This window comes from Bufo gargarizans, chromosome 1, assembly GCF_014858855.1.
Source record: "Bufo gargarizans isolate SCDJY-AF-19 chromosome 1, ASM1485885v1, whole genome shotgun sequence".
NCBI classification, from domain to species: domain Eukaryota; kingdom Metazoa; phylum Chordata; class Amphibia; order Anura; family Bufonidae; genus Bufo; species Bufo gargarizans.
In genome coordinates, this window is record NC_058080.1 from 313,667,423 (window position 1) to 313,688,854 (window position 21,432).

Consider the following 21,432-nt stretch of genomic DNA (forward strand, 5'->3'; position numbering starts at 1 on the left):
CGGAGTAGTTGCACAACCAGTAGTGCTTACACTACCAGTGGACCTGGTACATCTTGTCGGGTCCCCCTCTTTCCATCAGTGCAGTGATTCCCTACCTCTGCAAGCTTTCCATCCTATTGCATTTTCCGTCTTTCTTAGGTGGAGTAATCGCTTGAACGTCGACTACTGCAACTACTCTCACTTCTTCCTTGTCATATTGTATCCTGTTCTGTGGATGGCCTATTGCTAGACTCGTCCCTACAGTCGCCTTATCCCCCGTCATAGGTGGTATTTTGGCACTACTACTGGATACTGTGACTACACCATACTATCCCATTTCTCAGGTAGTCATTGTTTGGATTGGATTGGTGTCGGGCGCCTACGTGGCAGCCTCTGTCTTCCTGGTAGGACTGTAGCTGACAGGCTGTTGACTCAACATGCTAGGCGTCCATTCTCAGTCAGTAGGTGGAACGTCTGCACTGCTTGCCACTTTCCTTCCTTCTCAAGTTGAGGATTGCGCTAGCACCATTTTCTTGGTGACTACTGCTGTTTGGCCTCATTCTCAGGGGGAGCCTCTCCTCTGGCCCTAGAGACCATAGTTGTGCTATGGCCTCCCCCCATGAGGCAGCCTTGCGCTGGCCATAGATTTTATGGCCACTACTGTGTGACTCCGTCCCAGGGGGAGTATTTGTGTTCATCGTTGTTACCGCGTCCCTTCTCCATGTGGAGTATCGGCCCTGGTGTTTTGTGCAGTATCTGCGCACTATTCCTCCTTCTAGGGGTGAAACCTTCTCGCTAGTTGTAGCTGTGATTGTGCCTACATTTCCTTCTCACAGGTGGCACTGTGCTCATGTTCTGCTATCACCAGGTGCAATAGATCCTCCAGGCCTTATATGTATGGTGTTCCTGAGGCGCTGGCTGACAGGTGCTCTTATTCCATATAGTGCTGTCATCTGCCCATACCATGACATGCTGCAGCTGGTGGGTTTGCTCACTTCTCGTGGGTATTAGTATGGTTTTCTGTGCATGGCATAACCTGACGATTTCTATGGCGCTGGCTTTGCTCCTTCTTCCCTTCACAAGTAGTGCATTGCCTCTACCATCTACTATATTGACAGCATCAGCGTTGCCTCCTTGGGGATTTGGGTATGCCCTTATTCATAGAAGTCATATTTTAGTGATCTGGATTAATTAATACTTCTCATTTATTTTATAATGCTATAATAAAAGCTATTTGTCCCTCAAATTGAAGAGGTAGGTAATCAAGAACCGCTCACAGTGTCCCACACTCAGGCAGGACGTTTACTGAAAGCAGTAGTAACGTGTCCACAATGATGCAAATGATGTCAGACACAAAGGTAACAGGTGTACTTGTACACTAGTACCCTAAAGCCTGAAGGTGACTAACACAATGTATATTAGTATCCAAGCCACAAGATAGTTGGGATGATGGCATATAAATGCGCCAACATCTCATACATCAATAGCAGACGTACAAAGTCAAAGTCACCTTCAGGCTTTAGGGTACTAGTGTACAAGTACACCTGTTACCTTTGTGTCTGACATCATTTGCATCATTGTGGACACGTTACTACTGCTTTCAGTAAACGTCCTGCCTGAGTGTGGGACACTGAGCGGTTCTTGATTACCTACCTCTTCAATTTGAGGGACAAATCTCATTTATTTTATAATGCTATAATAAAAGCTAAGTATTAATTAATCCAGATCACTAAAATATGACTTCTATGATTTATGTGAGTGATTATATGTGAAAATTTATATTCATCTTCAATTAATTATGCCCTTATTCAGTTTGCATATGTGAATATGTGAATTGTTTCCATGGCTCCCCTCCCCTGGTAGAGCGGCCGTACTGTCCGCGTTGTCACCCCTTAAATGCTGGTTCCCTACTGAGCCGCATCAGCCACTTCTACTTCTCCCCTACTGCAGGGCGAGTAGTTGCACTTTCTCCAGATACTGTCTGCCTGCTCGGCCAGTTTCCATAGCCATTGGGTTCTCGTATGCCCCCTTTCTGCTGTGGAGTGCCTGCGCGGATGGTATTGGTTTTGTTACCAGTTTTCTTTCTAGGACTTGTGGCATTTGGTGTCCACACTCCCTTTCTGGCGTACTATTTATGCCATTTTTGCTGCCAGGTTACTCCCCTCCTTTTTTGTGGTTTGGGTTCCCATTGACCTTCTTCACTCCTTCAAGAGCTTTTTTTTGTGGGCCATTTTCATGCCTGTCATCCAGGTTCTCAAGCCCTGCCTTGTTCGTCATGGTCCCAATGGAGTGGTTTTCTCTTCTGGCAGCCTGTTATGGTTTTGGGGCCTTGCCTTCTGGCACCCCTACTTCGTCCCCGTGGGGGGGAATTTTTTATTTTTTGTCACATCTACACTTCTCTGTGCCTTGATATCCTGACGCCATTTTTAGTTAGTCTTCTTTCAATCAGTTTTCCACTGAGTGGTTCCCTTTTTTTCTTCTCCCACCATGTTGTGTCTGTTGATGGTTGTAGCGTGATTCTTTTTCCTGGGGTTCTGACCCATGGATATCACTTCCTCAGAAGTCTTCTGCAGTCTCTTAAGCCGTGATTTATATTCCCTGGAATCTTCTTTCTTCTGCCCAGCCGGAGCCACTCCATGTTTAGCTGCTCTGTGGCTGGCCTTCCTGGGAATGATTCTTCCTGTCTCTTTTCAGGGTTCCGGGTGTGTCCTCCCCCGCATTTCTGTTCGGGGCATTATGACCGCCGTTGGATTCATTCTGTTCTTGTTCCTTCCCCATAGTACTGCTCTTTAACGTCCCTTGTTCTTCTGTGTCCCCCATTGACACGAGCGAGAAAATATATTTTGCGAACTCTAACTCAATAAATGAAAGTTAATCGTGGGACGATCCCTTTGTTTTCTGTTTTCTGTAATTTCAAGGCCTTCAGGTAGTTTGATTGCTTCGACTCAGAGCAAGCCCAACAAGCATGATGTGATTTTCTTTGAGAAGAATGGGCTTGTACATGGAGAATTCACACTACCTTTTGCAAAAGGAGAAGTTCAGGTAAGAGAAAGTTAATAAATTCACATGCATTGGCGTTAAGACAAAGCTGACTGTCTGTTTTCTTTAAACTAAATTTAATTTTGCACAAATAGGGTTAATTTGATATTAAAGGGTCACTTCTGTCAGGCCTAGATAAAGATGCCCACAGAAGAGCATTGCTTCAATTGGTGTCAGTGTTGTAACTTTCATGCAGTTATACCATGCAACTACTGTGAAGGGAGGGGGCCCCAGTGCTGAACTTCCTCTTCTGTTCCCACATAAAAACACTGCATTTTCATGCAGCTGCCACTAGGGACAGTTCAGTGTTGAGTTTTACAGTTTCCATTGCAGTCAATGGTAACTGTATAGATTCCTTTGCATGGATATCCCCTTAGCGGTGGCTTCAGCCAGACAGTTTTATGATGCAATGTAATTCAGACATAGAACTGTATAGGGCGATTTAGTAATGTGCGTATGCCAGTTGTGTGGTGTTAATGCACTGATAAATCTGGTGTTCAGAATGAGCCTCATATTTATGAAACACCTGTTCCACATATAAGTCAATAAAATTGAGAGAGGGAGACTTTATTACAGTTTTTAGATTAAAATTCCACTTTACTACTTCTATTCTAGAGTTTACATTTGTCAAAAATCTGTGGCATCACACTTTGCATTTCGTTTTGCTTAGGAATTTGTGATTCACGCCTAGTGGTAAACTGAGTGGAGCAGTGGGGGGGCATGCTAAATTTTGATGGGGGAGGTCTTGTGATATGTGTATGTGCTCTCTTAATTAGAGGGGCCTCTCTGATGGCAGTGATGGTGTGAATGAGAGAGTTAGAGGTTATAGACACCTTTGTGCACTTACAATCAATAACCCCATATCTTACGATAATGCAGCACATAATAAAATTACACTTGTTTACTGGTATCAGCTTTGCTTCACATGCTCTCAGAAATGCTCTTCTATGAATTATGCTCAGTGCTGTCATCTCTTATGAGGCTCTGTGGGTGTTCCTGTGGATTTCACATGCACCAGCACAAGCTCTGCTGCCCCGCCCCCACATCCTGTTACACAGCACAACTAGCAGCCACTTGCATATAGGCTGCTGGAACTTGTAAGATTTCATTCCAATCCACATGGTGAGTCTTACAGTATGCTCCAACCTGAAGATCTATTTCTCACTTTCCCTTCTGTAGAAAGTCCATTATTTGTGGACAGCAATAAATATTTCTGCTGATAACATTAGTGCAGCGATCTACAGTCAGAACCATGGTGTTATAAGCAGAATATAGATCTCATTACATGCACTCTTTTCTGAACACAGTATTGTATGTGTGTGTGTATATATATATATATATATATAATGTGTGTGTGTGTGTGTGTATATAGAAATATCTCTATCTCTCTAACACACACACACACTCATCATAACCTGTACAATTTTTTTGTGGTGTGTTTTTTTTTTTTAACGGATATTGGATATCCTAAAATTTAAGAACGGTTAGAAATCTTAGTATAAGATGTCTTTTAAGATGAACTCCTGGAAGTGTGGTCTTGAGGGTAAAAAGTTTCAAGACTTGTATGGGGACAGGGGCCCACCACCAAGGAGAGATTGCAGTGCTGATAAACAGCCAGACATGCGATCTCCCATCAGTAGGGGGACCCGTGTACCATTCTACATATGTCACACCTGGATTGTCATAGGAAACCAAAAATTTCTAGTCCAGCATTTAAGCCTGCTGGCAGGAGGCTTCCAAAATCATAGATGCGTCTCAATTCTGCTCTTGACATTCTGTCTATATGGTTTCCTCCCCTCCAGTGTTTTTCTCTATTTTTTCCCATGCTGGAAAGGTTAGGCCTTTATGGTTTTTGTTATGAGATTCCTTAAAGTGTTTGGATAAGGAATTTTTTTCATATCCATTTTTTTATATTGGTTAGATGTTCCGATATTCTAACCTTAAAGGGTCTCTTAGTTCTGTCAATATATTGTCTTTGGCATGGGCATTGGACCAAATAGACTACACTTGAAGAATTACATGTTAAGAGATGTTTAATCTCCATGGAAAAATAATTCTGTGTGGAAGAGACCTTAATTCGTTCTTTTTGGAAAGTTGGTACTTCTACAACCTACACTTTCTGCACCTATAAAAACCATTCAATCTTAACCAGTTCTGCATTGGTGATGTCTTCTTGTGTTTGTGCTTTATTGAGGGGGCCACTTTTAAGCCTAGGTTTGGTGCACTTGTATAGGTGATGAGTGGTTAAGTAGGTATTAATGGGTCTATTAATTCGGTCAGCCACCACAGTTGTTTTCTGTGGTCTTCCGGTTCTTTTTGGTGTTTCTGAGCTCACCCCCGTTCCTTCTTTTTAAGAATGTTCCAAACAGTTGTTTTGGCCACGCCTAATGTTTTTGCTATCTCTCTGATGGGTTTGTTGTGTTTTTTCAGCCTAATGATGGCTTGCTTCACTGATAGTGACAGCTCTTTGGATCTCATCTTAAGAGTTGACAGCAGCAGATTCCAAATCCAAATAGCCCACTTCATATGAACTCTGGACCTTTTATCTGCTCCTTGTAATTGGGATAATGAGGGAATAACACACACCTGGCCATGGAACAGCTGAGAAGACAATTGTCCCATTACTTTTGGTCCCTTAACAAGTGGGAGGCACACTGTTGTAATTTCTACACCATTCATGTGGATTTGGATGTAAATACCCTCAAATTAAAGCTAACAGTCTGCAGTTAAAGCACATCCTATTCGTTTCATTGCAAATCCATTGTGGTGGTGTATAGAGCCAAAAAATTTTACAATTGTGTTGATGTCCCAATATTTATGGACCTGACTGTAGGCCAAGATCAGCCCGAGTTGAGCGCCAGTCAATAATATAACAAGTTGACTGGTGCCCATTTAACACTTTAAAGGGATTTTCTGGTGAAAAGGATTTTTTAACAAGCTCTACAGTTATTACCATATAAAGTGACACGTCAGTTTTTTTTTTTTTTCCACAATTTTGAATCCACTCCTGGTATTGGCTTCAAAAACGCCATTTAAAAAACCTGAACCTGAACACTTAAAGGGGGCAATGATTGGGAATAAGCATTCCTACGAAAGCTTGTTCGGCCAATCCTACTCTTATAAAAGAGCTTTTAATTTTCTGTCCTGAAAACAAAGAAAACAGACGAACAGTTATCAGTACACAAAGCTATACAAGACTGATTAATAAGGGTGGAGGAAAGGGGGAAATGAGGGGTTTTATGCATAGTGTAAAATGAAAGAATTGTAAGTTAGTTTGCATTAACCATGTCCCCATGGGACCAGATGAATTCATAAAAAAAATAGTTTTTTTTTGTTTTTTTTGTCTGTTTATAGGGATGAGTTCCCGGATGACCCCTATTCAGCATGTCTGACGCATTAGAAAATAAGCTTCACAACAGCAAATTGTACCATTCCTTAGCACAGGCTGTGGTAATAATTGGATGTAATGTGGGTGGCTTTATCATGGGCACACTGGGACTGACTCTGTAATGTGTTGGACTGTGATAGTGAGGGAAGGGCTGGGCTTGACTTTACATACCACTAAGTCAGCGCTTACTATATTTAGTCTGTTTGTTTGAAGGCTGATATATAGTTATAATTCTAGAGTATGGGCATGTTCTTCTTGAAGTAATTTCTCAAAAAGTAGGCAAGCATGGATAACAACATGATTTTTTTCTTACGTGAGCTGATTCTTAGTTTTGTTATATATTGTGTAGAAAAAAAACAAAACGGGACAATATATTTATGCTCTTATATTCTTCTTGGAACAGGTGAGAGAACTTTTGTGGAACTCCGATTCAACAGTTTTAGCTGTTTGGCTTCAGGATCTAGGAAAGGAGGGTTCAAAACCCAATACTTATGGTAAATACAAGATAAGAGTAATAAAGACACATATTGTGATGTGAAGCACTCATTTTTATTTTACAAGGAAGATTAGATTAACTTGACAACATTTTTGGCAATAGAAAATGAAATCTGTGGGGCACATTTATTAAAGGGCTTCTGTCACCCCACTAAAGTGATTTTTTTTTTTTTTTTTTTTTTGGGCTGGTGAAATTAGTTATATTGCGATATATGACAATATAATTGTGTTACTTACTTTGATCCAGCAGTTTCTGCAAAAAACAAAGTTTTATAATATGTAAATTCGGTCTCTACCAGCAAGTAGGGCGGCTACTTGCTGGTAGCTGCTGCAGAAATCCGCCCCCTCGTCGTGTTGATTAACAGGGCCAGCCGGGATCTCCTCCTCCGGCCAGCCCTGTCGGCATTTCAAAAATCGCGCGCCTGTGTTGATTCGGCGCAGGCGCTCTGAGATGAGGAGGCTCGTCTCCTCAGAACTCCCTCAGTGCGCCTGCGCCGATGACATCACCGAAATAGAAGACGTCATCGGCGCAGGCGCACTGAGGGAGTGCTGAGGAGACGAGCCTCCTCATCTCAGAGCGCCTGCGCCGAATCCACAGAGGCGCGCGATTTTTGAAATGCCGACAGGGCTGGCTGGAGGAGGAGATCCCGGCTGGCCCTGTCAATCAACACGACGAGGGGGCGGATTTCTGCAGCAGCTACCAGCAAGTAGCCGCCCTACTTGCTGGTAGAGACCGAATTTACATATTATAAAACTTTGTTTTTTGCAGAAACTGCTGGATCAAAGTAAGTAACACAATTATATTGTCATATATCGCAATATAACTAATTTCACTAGCCCCAAAAAAAAAAAATCACTTTAGTGGGGTGACAGAAGCCCTTTAAGCTGGCGCAGGCCTCTCCATAACTTGGGCAGATCCTCCGTCAGTTCGAATTGTAAGACGGCTTCCTTGCTGTCTTACATTTACACCCTTTTTCTACGCCTAAAACAGGCATAGGAAATGGTAAATGAGGTGGGCCTGCTGCCCCTTTCCCTTCTCCACCCAAGGTGCGCCTTTAGACCTAGCTTGAGAAGGGAGAAGTCGCAGATTGCGGCGCAGCTAGCTGTTGCACCTCAATCTGCGCCTGAAATAGGTGTATTTCAGCTTAATGAATGACCCCCTATATATTTTCTGCAGTATATATCGTTTTAAAGTATACATTATGTGTATATACATATTACTGTGTGGGAAAGGTGGAGGATGATGATATGAAAGAAAAGATCTGTTTGCTTTAGGCTACATGCTTCCGACCGTATCTGCTTTGCAGTCCGCAGATCCGCAAAATATGGATACCTTCTAAGTGTAATTCGCATTTTTCCCAGTTCCATTAACAGAAATGGCTATTCTTGTCTGCAAAACGGACAATAGAAAACGTTCTATCATTTGCCAGACGAACACACAGATGCAGAAAACACAGATGATGTTTTTTTGCGAACCCATAGAAAGGAATGGGTCTATATGTGTATACGAAATACGGTCTTCTGCATGAGGCTTTATACATTCCAATTGTCTTAGGCTTGTTCGCTTTTCCACCGTTGATTGTTTTTATTGTTCTTCTCTGTTCTAGGAGCAGAGCAATGAAAATGACAAAGTAGCACAGCCTCCGATGCAGAACTTAGCCTTACAATACCGTAGCCATAATGTGCTATTTTTACATGTCGCGCCTTTATTCTTCTTTCATGACATAGACTTATGTCCTAATAGTTTTGCGTCAGTTTATATGATGTTCCTTTCTTAGTTCAACTCTGGGTGGCTGGAAATTATCATTGGTACCTGAAACAAAGCTTACTTTTTGGGAGTGAGGAAAACGAGAGAGTTGTGTCTGTAGCGTGGGACCCCGAGATCTCGTACAGACTGCATGTTGTATGCACTGGATGGCGGTACCTTTGCTATGACTGGACCTGGAGTACAGACTGCAGTGGACATGGTCCAGGAGGACAGGCTGATGTGGCCATCATTGATGGTGGTAAGAAACTTTAAAGCCCATAGTCTTCTCACTTTATTTTGTGTATTGCGTCCAGTGTGTAAATGACAGCCGATGTGGGGAAGCAGTCACCTAGTTTCATGAAGTCTATCCTTATCCGTTTCCCTCACCGGTGGCAAACTATCATCTTTGACTTTGCTCTTCTCCTCTTTTTGTGGTATTGGACCACAAAGGAGTTCCAATCTTGTAACAATATGGATTTTTGTATTGAAGGTTGGTTATATTAAAGATGTAAATGCCTACTATAGCTAATCTATAGCTACATGGACTGTTGTTTTTCACTGACACCCTAAATGAAATGCATTTGCCCTTTTTTTTTTTTGTACAGATAAGGTTTTGGTGACATCCTTTGGTCAGTCTGTGGTCCCTCCTCCGATGTGCACATTTCACATGCAGTTTCCACTTGCTGTGAATAACCTTGCTTTCCATTCAGATCCAGACAAGAGCAGCGACTTTGTTGTACTTGATGCTGCCAATACACTATATATCTGCAGATATGGTCAGTAAGGAATGATCCGATCATATTGAAAGCCACATGCTTGTTATATAGTATTTGGAAATATACACATTTTTTTTTTTTCTTATTTTTGCAGGAATTGAGGCAATTAAAGATTCCACTGTGAAAGCAGTACCAGGAAATGGATATAAACTAAACTCTAGAATGCCAGTACTGGAAAAGAGATGCAGGTCATTTCTATATGCTGGAAGATGTTACATGCACATTCATACACAGGCCCATTTAGAAGTTCTCCCATGTGCGGCAAAACTGACAACACTTCATAATGCACAGTTGTTAAAGGGGTTCGCTTGTCATTCTAGTTCAGGCATCAGCAACCTCTGAAACTACAACTCCCAGAATCCTCATTTCACCTCTACAGGAGTTGTAAGAACAGCGGAGTAAGTGTGCATCCTGGGAGTTGTAGTATCACAGCAGCTGGAGAGCCAAAGGTTGGTGATCCCTGTTCTAGGTAATCAGTCTTTTGTGCTATCATGTGGAAGGAAGATCATTTAGTCAGTAGGTACCTGTCCCTCCCTCCACCATAATTGTAGTGCAGCTGACCAGGTCCAAGAGGAGGGCACACATCCTGTGCGGAAGAACCCGATGCCTATGTGAGTGCAGTGGGGATGGCGGCATCAGTGGAGCAAAGGACAGGCAGTACTAACTAAACTATCATCTTTCCACAGGATAGAAGAAAGGACTAATTACTTAAAATGTCCGGAGAACCCCTTTAAGCACTGTATGATAACAAGAATCTGAACAGAGCAGAAGTTATTATCACATAATTATTGTAGCATTAAAATGGGGCAGAAAGTGTGTAGGTTTTGAAAGGTACAATGTAGCATACTGGACAACCCCTTCCTTAAATAAGAACCCAGTAGGTTAAATGCCAGTAATGCCAGCTATCAGCTGTTATGGATGGGGAGATGTGTAGGTGGCCACCTCTTATACTTCAGCCGATATTTAGTATTACATAGCACCTACTTGTAGTGCGGAATCGGATCTGACTGACTCCTAAAAGTTCTTATAGACGGGGGTTGTCCTAACGGGATAACCTCTTTTACTTATTGTGGAAGTATAGAGTTAATGCTTTTAACCCTCTCGCTGCGAAGGATATGTATGTAATGTCTAATCCCTTTACATGCTGGCCACACTAGAAAATAATGGCAAGAGTTTGGTGCAGTATTTTATGAGGCAGCACTATTTTAAAGGATTGCCCAACATCCCTAGGGGTCCTCCCCTGTCTGCCTGAACATATAAACCACATTCACCTATCCACAGTTCCCTGCTGCTGCTTTGTTCCAGCCGGTCCCTGCAGAACTAGGAAGAGGCTTGGTTCCTTGACCACTGTGGCCAGTCACAGGCCTCAGCAGTCACAGCAGCTCGAACGGTACATTACTTCTGGGACGTAGAGTTCAAGCTGCTGTGATTTGCTGAGGCCTGTGGTTGGCCGTAGTAGACACGTGACCAAGCCTCTTCCTAGTCCTGCAGGGACGGGAAGTGACCGAGGACAGGAGAGGACCACAGAAGTTGTAAGCTTTAAGGCCAGGCAACCCATTTAAAGTCTGGAAGCTGCTAGCTCTGTGTTTGTAGGAGAAATGGGAAGAAAGATCCCAGCTTGTTCCCATCACTTCTCCCACTAACCACCTAAGCCAGATTGGGGGCTAAAATCTATTTTAAAATGTTGACCTCCATTTAAACACCTAGATGGAGATGCTTGTAATGGCTGGTTGTCAGATTACCACACTTAACCCAAAACTTGCAATTTTTTTATATTTTACCTCAGTTTCCTTCAGTTGAGTTATTTTTCTGTTTTGTAGAGTTCAAGTTCCATCGTGTAACACACATCCTCTTTGCTTCCGCCATCTTACATGGGTGCAGGATGACACTTTTTTGGTTGTGATTCAAGGCGAGAATTCCAGACAGTCAACTGTTTACCTCATGAAGATCCCAATAGATGGCCAGAGTGTTGATGTCCAGTATGTAAACGTGCACTGTATATGACTGTTATGTACTTTGTCATCATTGTATCTATGTAGTTAGCATGTTGTTTTTTTTAACTTTTTTTCTTTTACAAGCAGACCCACTGTATCTGTTAACGGACATATAATCAGTGTGTTCTATAACACAAAGACCAAGACGTGTGCTCTGCAGACAGCCGATGGACAGGTCTGGAAGTATCTTTGGGGTAAGTATGGGGGGTGACATTTTATTACTAGGGCTTTATTGCCAGTGTGACATCCACTGGCCAGGATTATTGCACTTTCAACAAATTATTAAAAACTGAAGTGTTTTGTCCCACTAACACATCAATGCTAATTTAGGTTTCAGAGTTGGTATCCCTAATTTGTCATCTTTTGGTTGTAATGTTAAAAAATCCCAGCTGACTCTGGCATTACGTCACATTAGAAGTAACAAATCCCACTCACGTAATGAAGACGATCCAGCTAGATATCATCACACTGAACGATAAGAGTTTTTTAATTTAGACCAACATCTTCATCTTTTCAGAGACTCCATCACATGTCATCGAACCCTGGAAGGATGCTGCAGGTCAAGATGTAAAATTTCAACATCCTTGTATTCAAACTGCAATCACAGAAATAGAAGGAGAGGTACAATGATGCAGTTTCATACCGTGACTGAAATTCACAAACTATAACCTTCATCTACAATGCCTTTTTACAGCAGACATCTTGCTGACATAAGGAGCAAACTCTATAACACTCAGCACATGGAACTTTAAACAGTAGGTCCTTGTGGCTGGTTTCTGGTTACTTTCAGACTTTAGATATTAGAGCCAAATGGGGGGAAGTAGACAAGTGAGAATAAGAAGGTTTCCTAGGGGCTTAGTAACATGAACTAAAAGAAGTGCAGGTGCTGGTTAGAGGTCTTCAGCAAAGACCGTGCTCAGTAGTTAGCGTTGTTGCCTTGCTCAGTAGTTAGCGTTGTTGCCTTGTAGTGCTGGGGTCCTGGGAACAAATTATCTAAGGGTAACATCTGCATGAAGTTTGTATATTCTCCCCTTACCTCATTGGGTTTGTGTCCCACACTCTTAAGGGCCCATTCACACGTGTGTAGGGTCACTGTGCCTGTGTTGCGGACTGCAAATAGTGGTCTTCAAAACAGGGGCATGGCCTTGAGAACTCCACATCAAGGATGAAGACCCATTGACTTAAATGGGTCCGTAATCCACAGGATATGCGGTGGCACTGAGCTGAAAGCCCACAGAAGGGCTTCCGAGTGTTTCAGTGGGCTTTCAAGTCCACGCCTTCGTACTACAGAAATAGGACGTGTCCTACCTTTTGCCGTATCTTGCAGATCGCGGACCCATTCAAGTCAATACAGTCGTGTGAATGGGCCCTTAAACAACATGAAATTAATATAATAAGGAAAAAAGAACATGATAAAGAGCAGAGGGCCTTACTGATGACCTGTAGAAACTAATGCAAATTGGAGATTCACTTTAAGGGGATTGTCCCACAAAGGACACTATCCGCATATTAGGTGAAAAATTTATCAGAGTTTGAACAAAAACTTAGCGGTGTCTGCCACTCAATTCAAAGTTTGAGATTTGCAGACATGGCCAAGAGCTGTACTTAGCTGCTTTTATCATTCCCAAAGACTTTAAATAGTGTTAGCAGACATGCTTGAAGCCTCTCCATTCATACTCCTCCTCCAAATCCTAATGAATTTTAATGATAAGTTAAGCTTTTCTCTATGTAACTTCTGTTTCATCTGGTTATTGGTAGATTGTGCCTGTTTATGTGGAGCCTCTGGAGATGGTTTCATTGCTTGTCTTTCTGTTTAACTCATAGTTGTTAAAGGGGTTGTCTGAGTTACTGTATATAAAAACGTGGGCAATCCCTGGTACGTAATATAACGAATGAATACTCACCCGCTTTCTCCTCTGCTACTTCCTGCAATGTGCTCTGGTCCTCATCACTGCTGCAGTCAGAAAAACAAAGAAAAACGCAGGTCACCACTGCAGCCAATCAACGGCCTCAGCAGAGACATCCCATGCATGGCTTAGGCCAGAGATTGGCTGCAGTGGTGACCTGTACACAGAACATCATAGCAGCAGCAGGTGGACCGAAGCGCAGCCCTCAAAGAAAAACAGTAAAGAAAACAGGCGAGCACCCATTCATTTGTAGTTTTATGCCGCTTACATGGCTTGCCCGAATTTGTATATAATGTGGACAACCCCTTGAACCATTACTGTTTCGATAATACATTGTTTCATAATTACATATTTACTTAGGTTCAAAAAAACGTATGTCCATGAAGTTTAACTTTTCCTTTGCAGGAAGTTGTTCTGGGTATTACTGACAGATCCCGATTTTTCATCAATAATTTGGCGGTGAGTGTTATTCTTTTTTGTGTAGAACTTTTGCTCTTTTAGGTGAAAGGGCTTTCAGAGACTTGGGGTCCATTCACACATCCGCAATTTCGTTCCGCATTTTGCGGACCCATTCATTTCTATAGGGCAGCACATCGTTCTGCCCGGATCCGGAATTGCGGACTGGCACTTCCGGGTCCGCAATTTCGTTCCCGAAAAAAATAGAATATAGCATTTTCTATTAAGTGCCGGCGATGTGCGGACCGCAAAATGCGGAATGCACATCGGTGATGTCGGCGTTTTTTGTGGATCCGCAAAACACACACGGACGTGTGAATGGACCCTTAAATATTGATGACCTATCCTCCAGGTAGGTCATCGGTATTTGATAGTTGGATCAACTGTGGTGCTTCATCCTTACTGCAGCATTCAAGTAAATGGGACTGAGCTGCAATACAACCCACAGCCACTACACAATGTGTGATGCTTTGCTTAGTAAACTAAGAGTCTGCAGCTCTCATCCAAGCACTGTGACCCCTTCAAAAAGCTGATCACTGGGGTCTGGGGAGTTGGACCTCTACCTATCCGATATTGATGACCTATCCTGAAGATAGGTAATCAGTCTTCAACTCCTTTGGTTATTTGCATTATGTATTTGTATGTTGTAATTTGCTTTTGCTGTAATCCCTATTTCAGGTGGCTACAAATATCACATCTTTTGCTATATATGATGACTTCCTGCTCCTTACTAACCACTCCCATACCTGCCGATGTGTGTTGCTGAGAGATACATCAGTGAAAGGTAATATCTTATATTTCTACTTTGATTTTTTATTATTTTTTTTGTAATTTCCTGGAATAATATGCTCAACCTTGGCTGCTCCAATTTCCCTACTGCTCGTTGTAGCACTAGAAGCACTCCTAAATGGCACATCGATCTCCAACGATGAGACAGTTCGAAAAGTGGAAAGAGGATCTCGCATTGTTACTGTAGTTCCACAAGACACTAAAGTGATCTTACAGGTCAGTTCTGATTCCCCATGTTACAGTATTTCTTTAGAGAACAATGACCGAGTAATGACACAATGTTTACCTTGTCCTGTACACCAGTGTTTGTTCAGTGTGCTTGAAGTAGTCTCAAGGAACTTCTCTTGTCTTGCTCTAGAGACTAGCAGGTACCTGCATTAGGACTGCATGTCTTTTCTTATTAGAAACTGGTACAACTAAGAGACAGAGTCTCCAATTGGGAAAGTAAAGTCTTTACAAACTTTATGAATTGGTCTTACTTTTTAGCTGTTCTGCCTGATGTTTCATCGCAAACTCTTTACAAGGATCCCACATTAAAGTTTTCTTAATTAAAGGGGTTCTCCATGGGGATTTTATAAAAAAAATATATATATATATAATAAATAACAGGCTGGACGATGTTAAAAATGAAAGAAAAAAAAAAAAAACATTACTCCCTTCTGCTGATTCCATCCCCCGCTGCCATTCTGACACTGCTCCAGTTCCCCCTGCTCTCCACTTCCTGTCCGGTATCATCACACTGGAAATGACAGGAAAAGCGTCTCCGCTAAGGCCAGTAATTAGCCGAGTGCACCTTTCCTGGCATTTCTTTAAAATTCTGTTTATTTTTAAAAGATTTATGAATACATACATAGGAGTTACATCACTCCCATTGAATCGTGAAATAAACAATCACATAAAAGAAATGTAGAAGCATACATATATCTTCATTTTTATGACAATCAAGAGATTGTGCATAAATCTACACAACATGGCAAAATATAGTAATAACAGGGGGGGAGAGGAAAGGGAGAAAAGGGAAGGACAGAGAGGGTAAGGAACAGGCACCAGTCAGAAATGAATTCTCTGTAGATACTTTCTATTTCTACAATTAAACATTACGTTCAGGCAGTTATTATGATGTGTGAAGCCGAGACAGGAATGAGAGAACAGCAGGAACCATAGCAGTGTCAGAATGGCAGCAGCAGGGATCGGTGCGGGTGAGTAAAGAGTCTTTTTTGTATTTGCATTAGTCCTTTTTTAAGCATTTTTCCTGGAAAAAAAAAACCTTTAAAATGATTCATTAGTAGTACACAAGTAACACAGTGATGTCAGTCGATTTGAACATGTTAACCCAGACCCACAAGGCTATTGTTACCAGCTGGAGCACATTACTACAAAGAACAGTCCTTGAAAACAGAGACCACTTCCACATTAAAGAAAGAAGGGTATTCCCAACTCATAGGTCTCCTGACCACCGTCCCGCCAGCGATTCTTGTGACAAGGTTCTAGTGGAAAGATGAGCATGCACAAAATCAATGTCAGTATTGTTAGGATCATTTAGTGTATACTTTGCAAACTTTGGCTTTACAAAGTATGTTGTACACTGTGTACGGGAGGAGATATATACAATCTACAAATAGTTACTTGCTGGTCTCTTGGGAAAAATATACTAATATAATGGCTGTATATACTTTTTTCTAGCTTCCTTGACAAATGGGATCGCTTAGTGGGAAAGCAGACATGGCTTAAGATGCTCCAACATTGCATCAAAATGTTGGTTCACAATATTGTCACAAAGTAAGCCAAGCAATGGGTGCTGTAAAGTTAGGCAAAAGTGTCTAAAGATGCACCAGATCGATCATATAGCATGAACCCAGTAACTGTTGTACATCTTTAGACTTTAGTTTACATTGACTAAACTTTAAAAGGGACAAGTAAATCTACCCTGTAGTTGTACTGTTATGGAGCTCAGTGAAATATTGTTTGAGTTTTAGGACTACCCAGAGGGGATGTCTTCATTTTTTAATCTACTAGGACAGCTTTTGCCCCAGTGTTTTGACATCAATGCTGTTTGCATAGTTGAATTTCAGCCTACTTTAGGTGTTAACAATTATTTTTTAGGTGTCATATAAACACATTGGGGGTTACTTACTAACAGAAATACATCTATATTAGGCGCATTTCTGGTGCAGGTTCTTTGTGCCACAATCTGCGACTTTTCTACAAAGTGGGAATGGTGGGGAAAGGGGACGGGTCTGGCAGGTCCCTCTCATTCATCGTTATACACAGCTGTTTAAGGCGTAGAAAATGGTCTAAATCTACGCCAGCTCCCTTTAGAAGCGGCGGTGGATCTGCCAAAGTTATGCAGAGGCCAGCGTCGGTCTTAATAAATAGACCCCCATTATCTATTGGGTAAAAAGCATGTTAGATACAGTTGACAGGTTCTTTTTATTTTTCTACAGATGCCACGAGGCAACTTGGAAACTATTCATCACAGGGCTCTTGTACTGGCACAGATTCGCAGGTGGCTAGATAGGTGAGTGATTTGTGAATATTTTAGGTAATTTTTAATATGCAATATTAACCGCTGAAACCCCCTTAATGACCAGGCCACTTTTTACACTTCTGCACTACTCTACTTTCACGGTTTATTGCTCGGTCATGCAACTTACCACCCAAATGAATTTTACCTCCTTTTCTTCTCACTAATAGAGCTTTCATTTGGTGGTATTTCATTGCTGCTGACATTTTTACTTTTTTTGTTCTTAATCGAAATTTAACGATTTTTTTTGCAAAAAAATGTCATTTTTCACTTTCAGTTGTAAAATTTAGCAAAAAAAAACCACATCCATATATAAATTTTTTCGCTAAATTTATTGTTCTACATGTCTTTGATAAAAAAAAAATATGTTTGGGTAAAAAAAAAAAAAATGGTTTGGGTAAAAGCAAACAAACTATGGTACAGCATTTACAAACTATGGTACAAAAATGTGAATTTCCGCTTTTTGAAGCAGCTCTGACTTTCTGAGCACCTGTCATGTTTCCTGAGGTTCTACAATGCCCAGACAGTACAAACACCCCACAAATGACCACATTTCGGAAAGTAGACACCCTAAGGTATTCACTGATGGGCATAGTGAGTTCATAGAACTTTTTATTTTTTGTCACACGTTAGCGGAAAATGATGATTTATTTATTTATTTTTTTCTTACAAAGTCTCATATTCCACTAACTTGTGACAAAAAATAAAAACTTCCATGAACTCACTATGCCTATCACAAAATACCTTGGGGTGTCTTCTTTCCAAAATGGGGTCACTTGTGGGGTAGTTATACTGCCCTGGCATTCTAGGGGCCCAGATGTGTGAGAAGAAGTTTGCAATGAAAATCTGTAAAAAATGACCGGTGAAATCCGAAAGGTGCTCTTTGGAATGTGTGCCCCTTTGCCCACCTAGGCTGCAAAAAAGTGTCACACATGTGGTATCGCCGTACTCAGGAGAAGTTGGGGAATGTGTTTTGGGGTGTCATTTTACATATACCCATGCTGGGTGAGAGAACTATCTTGGCAAAAGACAACTTTTCCCATTTTTTTGTACAAAGTTGGCATTTGACCAAGATATTTATCTCACCCAGCATGGGTATATGTAAAATGACACCCCAAAACACATTGCCCAACTTCTCCTGAGTACGGCGATACCAGATGTGACACTTTTCTGCAGCCTAGGTGGGCAAAGGGGCACACATTCCAAAGAGCACCTTTAGGATTTCACCGGCCATTTTTTTACAGATTTTGATTTCAAACTACTTTGGACGCATTAGGGCCCCTAAATTGCCAGGGCAGTATAACTACCCCACAAGTGACCCCATTTTGGAAAGAAGACACCCCAAGGTATTCCGTGAGGGGCATGGCAAGTTCCTAGAATTTTTAATTTTTTGTCACAAGTTAGTGGAATATGAGACTTTGTTAGAAAAAAAAAAAAAAATCATAATTTTCCGCTAACTTGTGACAAAAAAAAAAATTCTAGGAACTCGCCATGCCCCTCACGGAATACCTTGGGGTGTCTTCTTTCCAAAATGGGGTCACTTGTGGGGTAGTTATACTGCCCTGGCATTCTAGGGGCCCTAATGTGTGCAAAGTAGTTTGAAATCAAAATGTGTAAAAAATGACCTGTGAAATCCTAAAGGTGCTCTTTGGAATGTGTGCCCCTTTGCCCACCTAGGCGGCAAAAAAGTGTCACACATGTGGTATCGCCGTACTCAGGAGAAGTTGGGGAATGTGTTTTGGGGTGTCATTTTACATATACCCATGCTGGGTGAGAGAAATATCTTGGCAAAAGACAACTTTTCCCATTTTTTTTTTATACAAAGTTGGCATTTGACCAAGATATTTATCTCACCCGGCATGGGTATATGTAAAATGACACCCCAAAACACATTCCCCAACTTCTCCTGAGTACGGCGATACCACATGTGTGACACTTTTTTGCAGCCTAGATGCGCAAAGCGGCCCAAATTCCTTTTAGGAGGGCATTTTTAGACATTTGGATCCCAGACTTCTTCTCACGCTTTCGGGCCCCTAAAATGCCAGGGCAGTATAACTACCCCACAAGTGACCCCATTTTGGAAAGAAGACACCCCAAGGTATTCCGTGAGGGGCATGGCGAGTTCCTAGAATTTTTTATTTTTTTTGGCACAAGTTAGCGGAAATTTTTATTTTTTTAGTATTTTCTCACAAAGTCTCCCTTTCCGCTAACTTGGGACAAAAATTTCAATCTTTCATGGACTCAATATGCTCCTCACGGAATACCTTGGGGTGTCTTCTTTCCGAAATGGGGTCACATGTGGGGTATTTATACTGCCCTGGCATTTTAGGGGCCCTAAAGCGTGAGAAGAAGTCTGGAATACAAATGTCTAAAAAAAAATTACGCATTTGGATTCCGTGAGGGGTATGGTGAGTTCATGTGATATTTTATTTTTTGACACAAGTTAGTGGAATATGAGACTTAGTAAGAAAAAACAAAAAAAACAATTTCCGCTAACTTGGGCCAAAATAAATGTCTGAATGGAGCCTTACAGGGGGTGATCAATGACAGGGGGGTGATCAGGGAGTCTATATCACCCCCCTGTCATTGATCACCCCCCTGTAAGGCTCCATTCAGACGTCCGTATGTGTTTTGCGGATCCGATCCATGTATCCGTGGATCCGTAAAAATCATACGGACGTCTGAATGGAGCCTTACAGGGGGGTGATCAATGACGGGGGTGATTAGGGAGTCTATATGGGGTGATCATGGGTGATCAGGGGTTCATAAGGGGTTAATAAGTGACAGGGGGGGAGTGTAGTGTAGTGGTGTTTTGTGGTACTTTACACAGCTACCTGTGTCCTCTGGTGGTCGATCCAAACAAAAGGGACCACCAGAGGACCAGGTAGCAGGTATATTAGACGCTGTTATCAAAACAGCGTCTAATATACCTGTTAGGGGTTAAAAAAAATCACATCTCCAGCCTGCCAGCGAACGATCGGCGCTGGCAGGCTGGAGATCCACTCGCTTACCTTCCGATCCTGTGAACGCGCGCGCCTGTGTGCGCGCGTTCACAGGAAATCACGGCTCTCGCGAGATGACGCATATATGCGTGACTCTGCGCAGAGCTGCCACCTCCGGAACGCGAATCTGCGTTAGGCGTTCCGGAGGTGGTTAAAGGGGTTATCCCAAGACTAATGTAAAAAAATATATATCAGACTTCATGTAGTGCATGATAGTCTCTTTCTATCATAGCTAGAACTAGCCCTGTACCTCACATGGATCCAGAGATCTCCCCATTCATTGCTCAGCTAGATTTATATCAAGCTGAAAGCTGAAGGGGAGTGTCTTTTCTGCTGCAGTTAAGGGGGCGTGTCCATGCTCTCCCTATCACAGCTCAGCAGCCATCTGAAGGATGAAACTGAGCATGTGCGGCCTTCTCAGTGAGTAGGTCAAAGAAATAACAAAAACAAACAGCAGGTGGCGCTATACAGATATATTTTTATTAAATATCTCAGTGGCTATGCTAAGTTTTAAACTACATGCAATTACAAAAGTATTTAGATCCAAGTGCTGGTTTAAAAACTGTAAAAAAAAAAAAAAAAAATGTTCATGGGACAACCCCTTTTAATGAGTTTTTTGTATCATTTCTACCATGCATTCTGTGGTTTTGGAAATATCACTATATGAACTGTTACTCAAAATGGGTTTGTGATACTTTTTGTTTATTTAGTACGGTAATTGCTTTGGATGGATGTCTGAATCTCTAAGTCTTCCTATGGAGACTTACAATGGGATCCAACATAGCGTTGGTTTTTTGTTTGACAGTAAGAATAGTGCTGCATACAGCATTCTCCTTGCCATCAGTTCTGACCAAATTGTTGGAACCTTCAGCATATGTGAATAGAATCTTAGATATTTCAGTTACAGTCTGTATAATAAGCCACATTCATCCTGTCACATACTGCCCCATCACTTTGCGTCACATGCACACATGTGCCATTTTGCATGTGGAAATCCAGTACCAGCTAAAAGATGAGATTTTTTCATGCATAAATGGACCTGCAGTGCATATTTTAACATCTGCAATTCTTTTAGCAGATTTTCATATTGGATTGCAGCCTGTGCAATGCATAGGGTAAAACCCATGGCAAGCACGAGTCAAATCACCATATTTATCTAAACTTGGGGTGCGTCTTATAGTCCAGTGCATCTTATAAAGCGAAAAATACGATAAATGAAGATTATTATTATTATTATGACAAAGCCACAAAAAAGTCTGTATGTAACACGTGAATTTTGATTCAGATTCGTTAAGATTTACTGTGAATCTGTGTGGAATATAAGTATCAGATTCAC

The 21,432-nt window shown here is 41.7% G+C and overlaps 1 protein-coding gene across 3 annotated transcripts in view; it reads left to right on the forward strand.

The window, feature by feature from the left end:
* The window catches only part of ELP1 (elongator acetyltransferase complex subunit 1), an 87,746-nt gene that overhangs the window by 11,708 nt on the left and 54,606 nt on the right, over positions 1 to 21,432 (forward strand). The window contains exons 2-14 of one of the 3 annotated variants that reach the window (XM_044305407.1): positions 2,898 to 3,021; positions 6,373 to 6,468; positions 6,810 to 6,900; positions 8,680 to 8,907; positions 9,254 to 9,424; positions 9,519 to 9,612; positions 11,245 to 11,403; positions 11,503 to 11,612; positions 11,936 to 12,039; positions 13,731 to 13,784; positions 14,460 to 14,565; positions 14,671 to 14,786; positions 17,015 to 17,088. In XM_044305407.1, coding sequence (XP_044161342.1) covers positions 6,403 to 6,468; positions 6,810 to 6,900; positions 8,680 to 8,907; positions 9,254 to 9,424; positions 9,519 to 9,612; positions 11,245 to 11,403; positions 11,503 to 11,612; positions 11,936 to 12,039; positions 13,731 to 13,784; positions 14,460 to 14,565; positions 14,671 to 14,786; positions 17,015 to 17,088 — 1,373 coding nt within the window. In that variant the 5' untranslated portion in view covers positions 2,898 to 3,021; positions 6,373 to 6,402. The remainder of the gene's footprint in view (positions 1 to 2,897; positions 3,022 to 6,372; positions 6,469 to 6,809; positions 6,901 to 8,679; positions 8,908 to 9,253; positions 9,425 to 9,518; positions 9,613 to 11,244; positions 11,404 to 11,502; positions 11,613 to 11,935; positions 12,040 to 13,730; positions 13,785 to 14,459; positions 14,566 to 14,670; positions 14,787 to 17,014; positions 17,089 to 21,432) is intronic. The other 2 variants (XM_044305389.1, XM_044305397.1) reach the window with 2 other exon arrangements.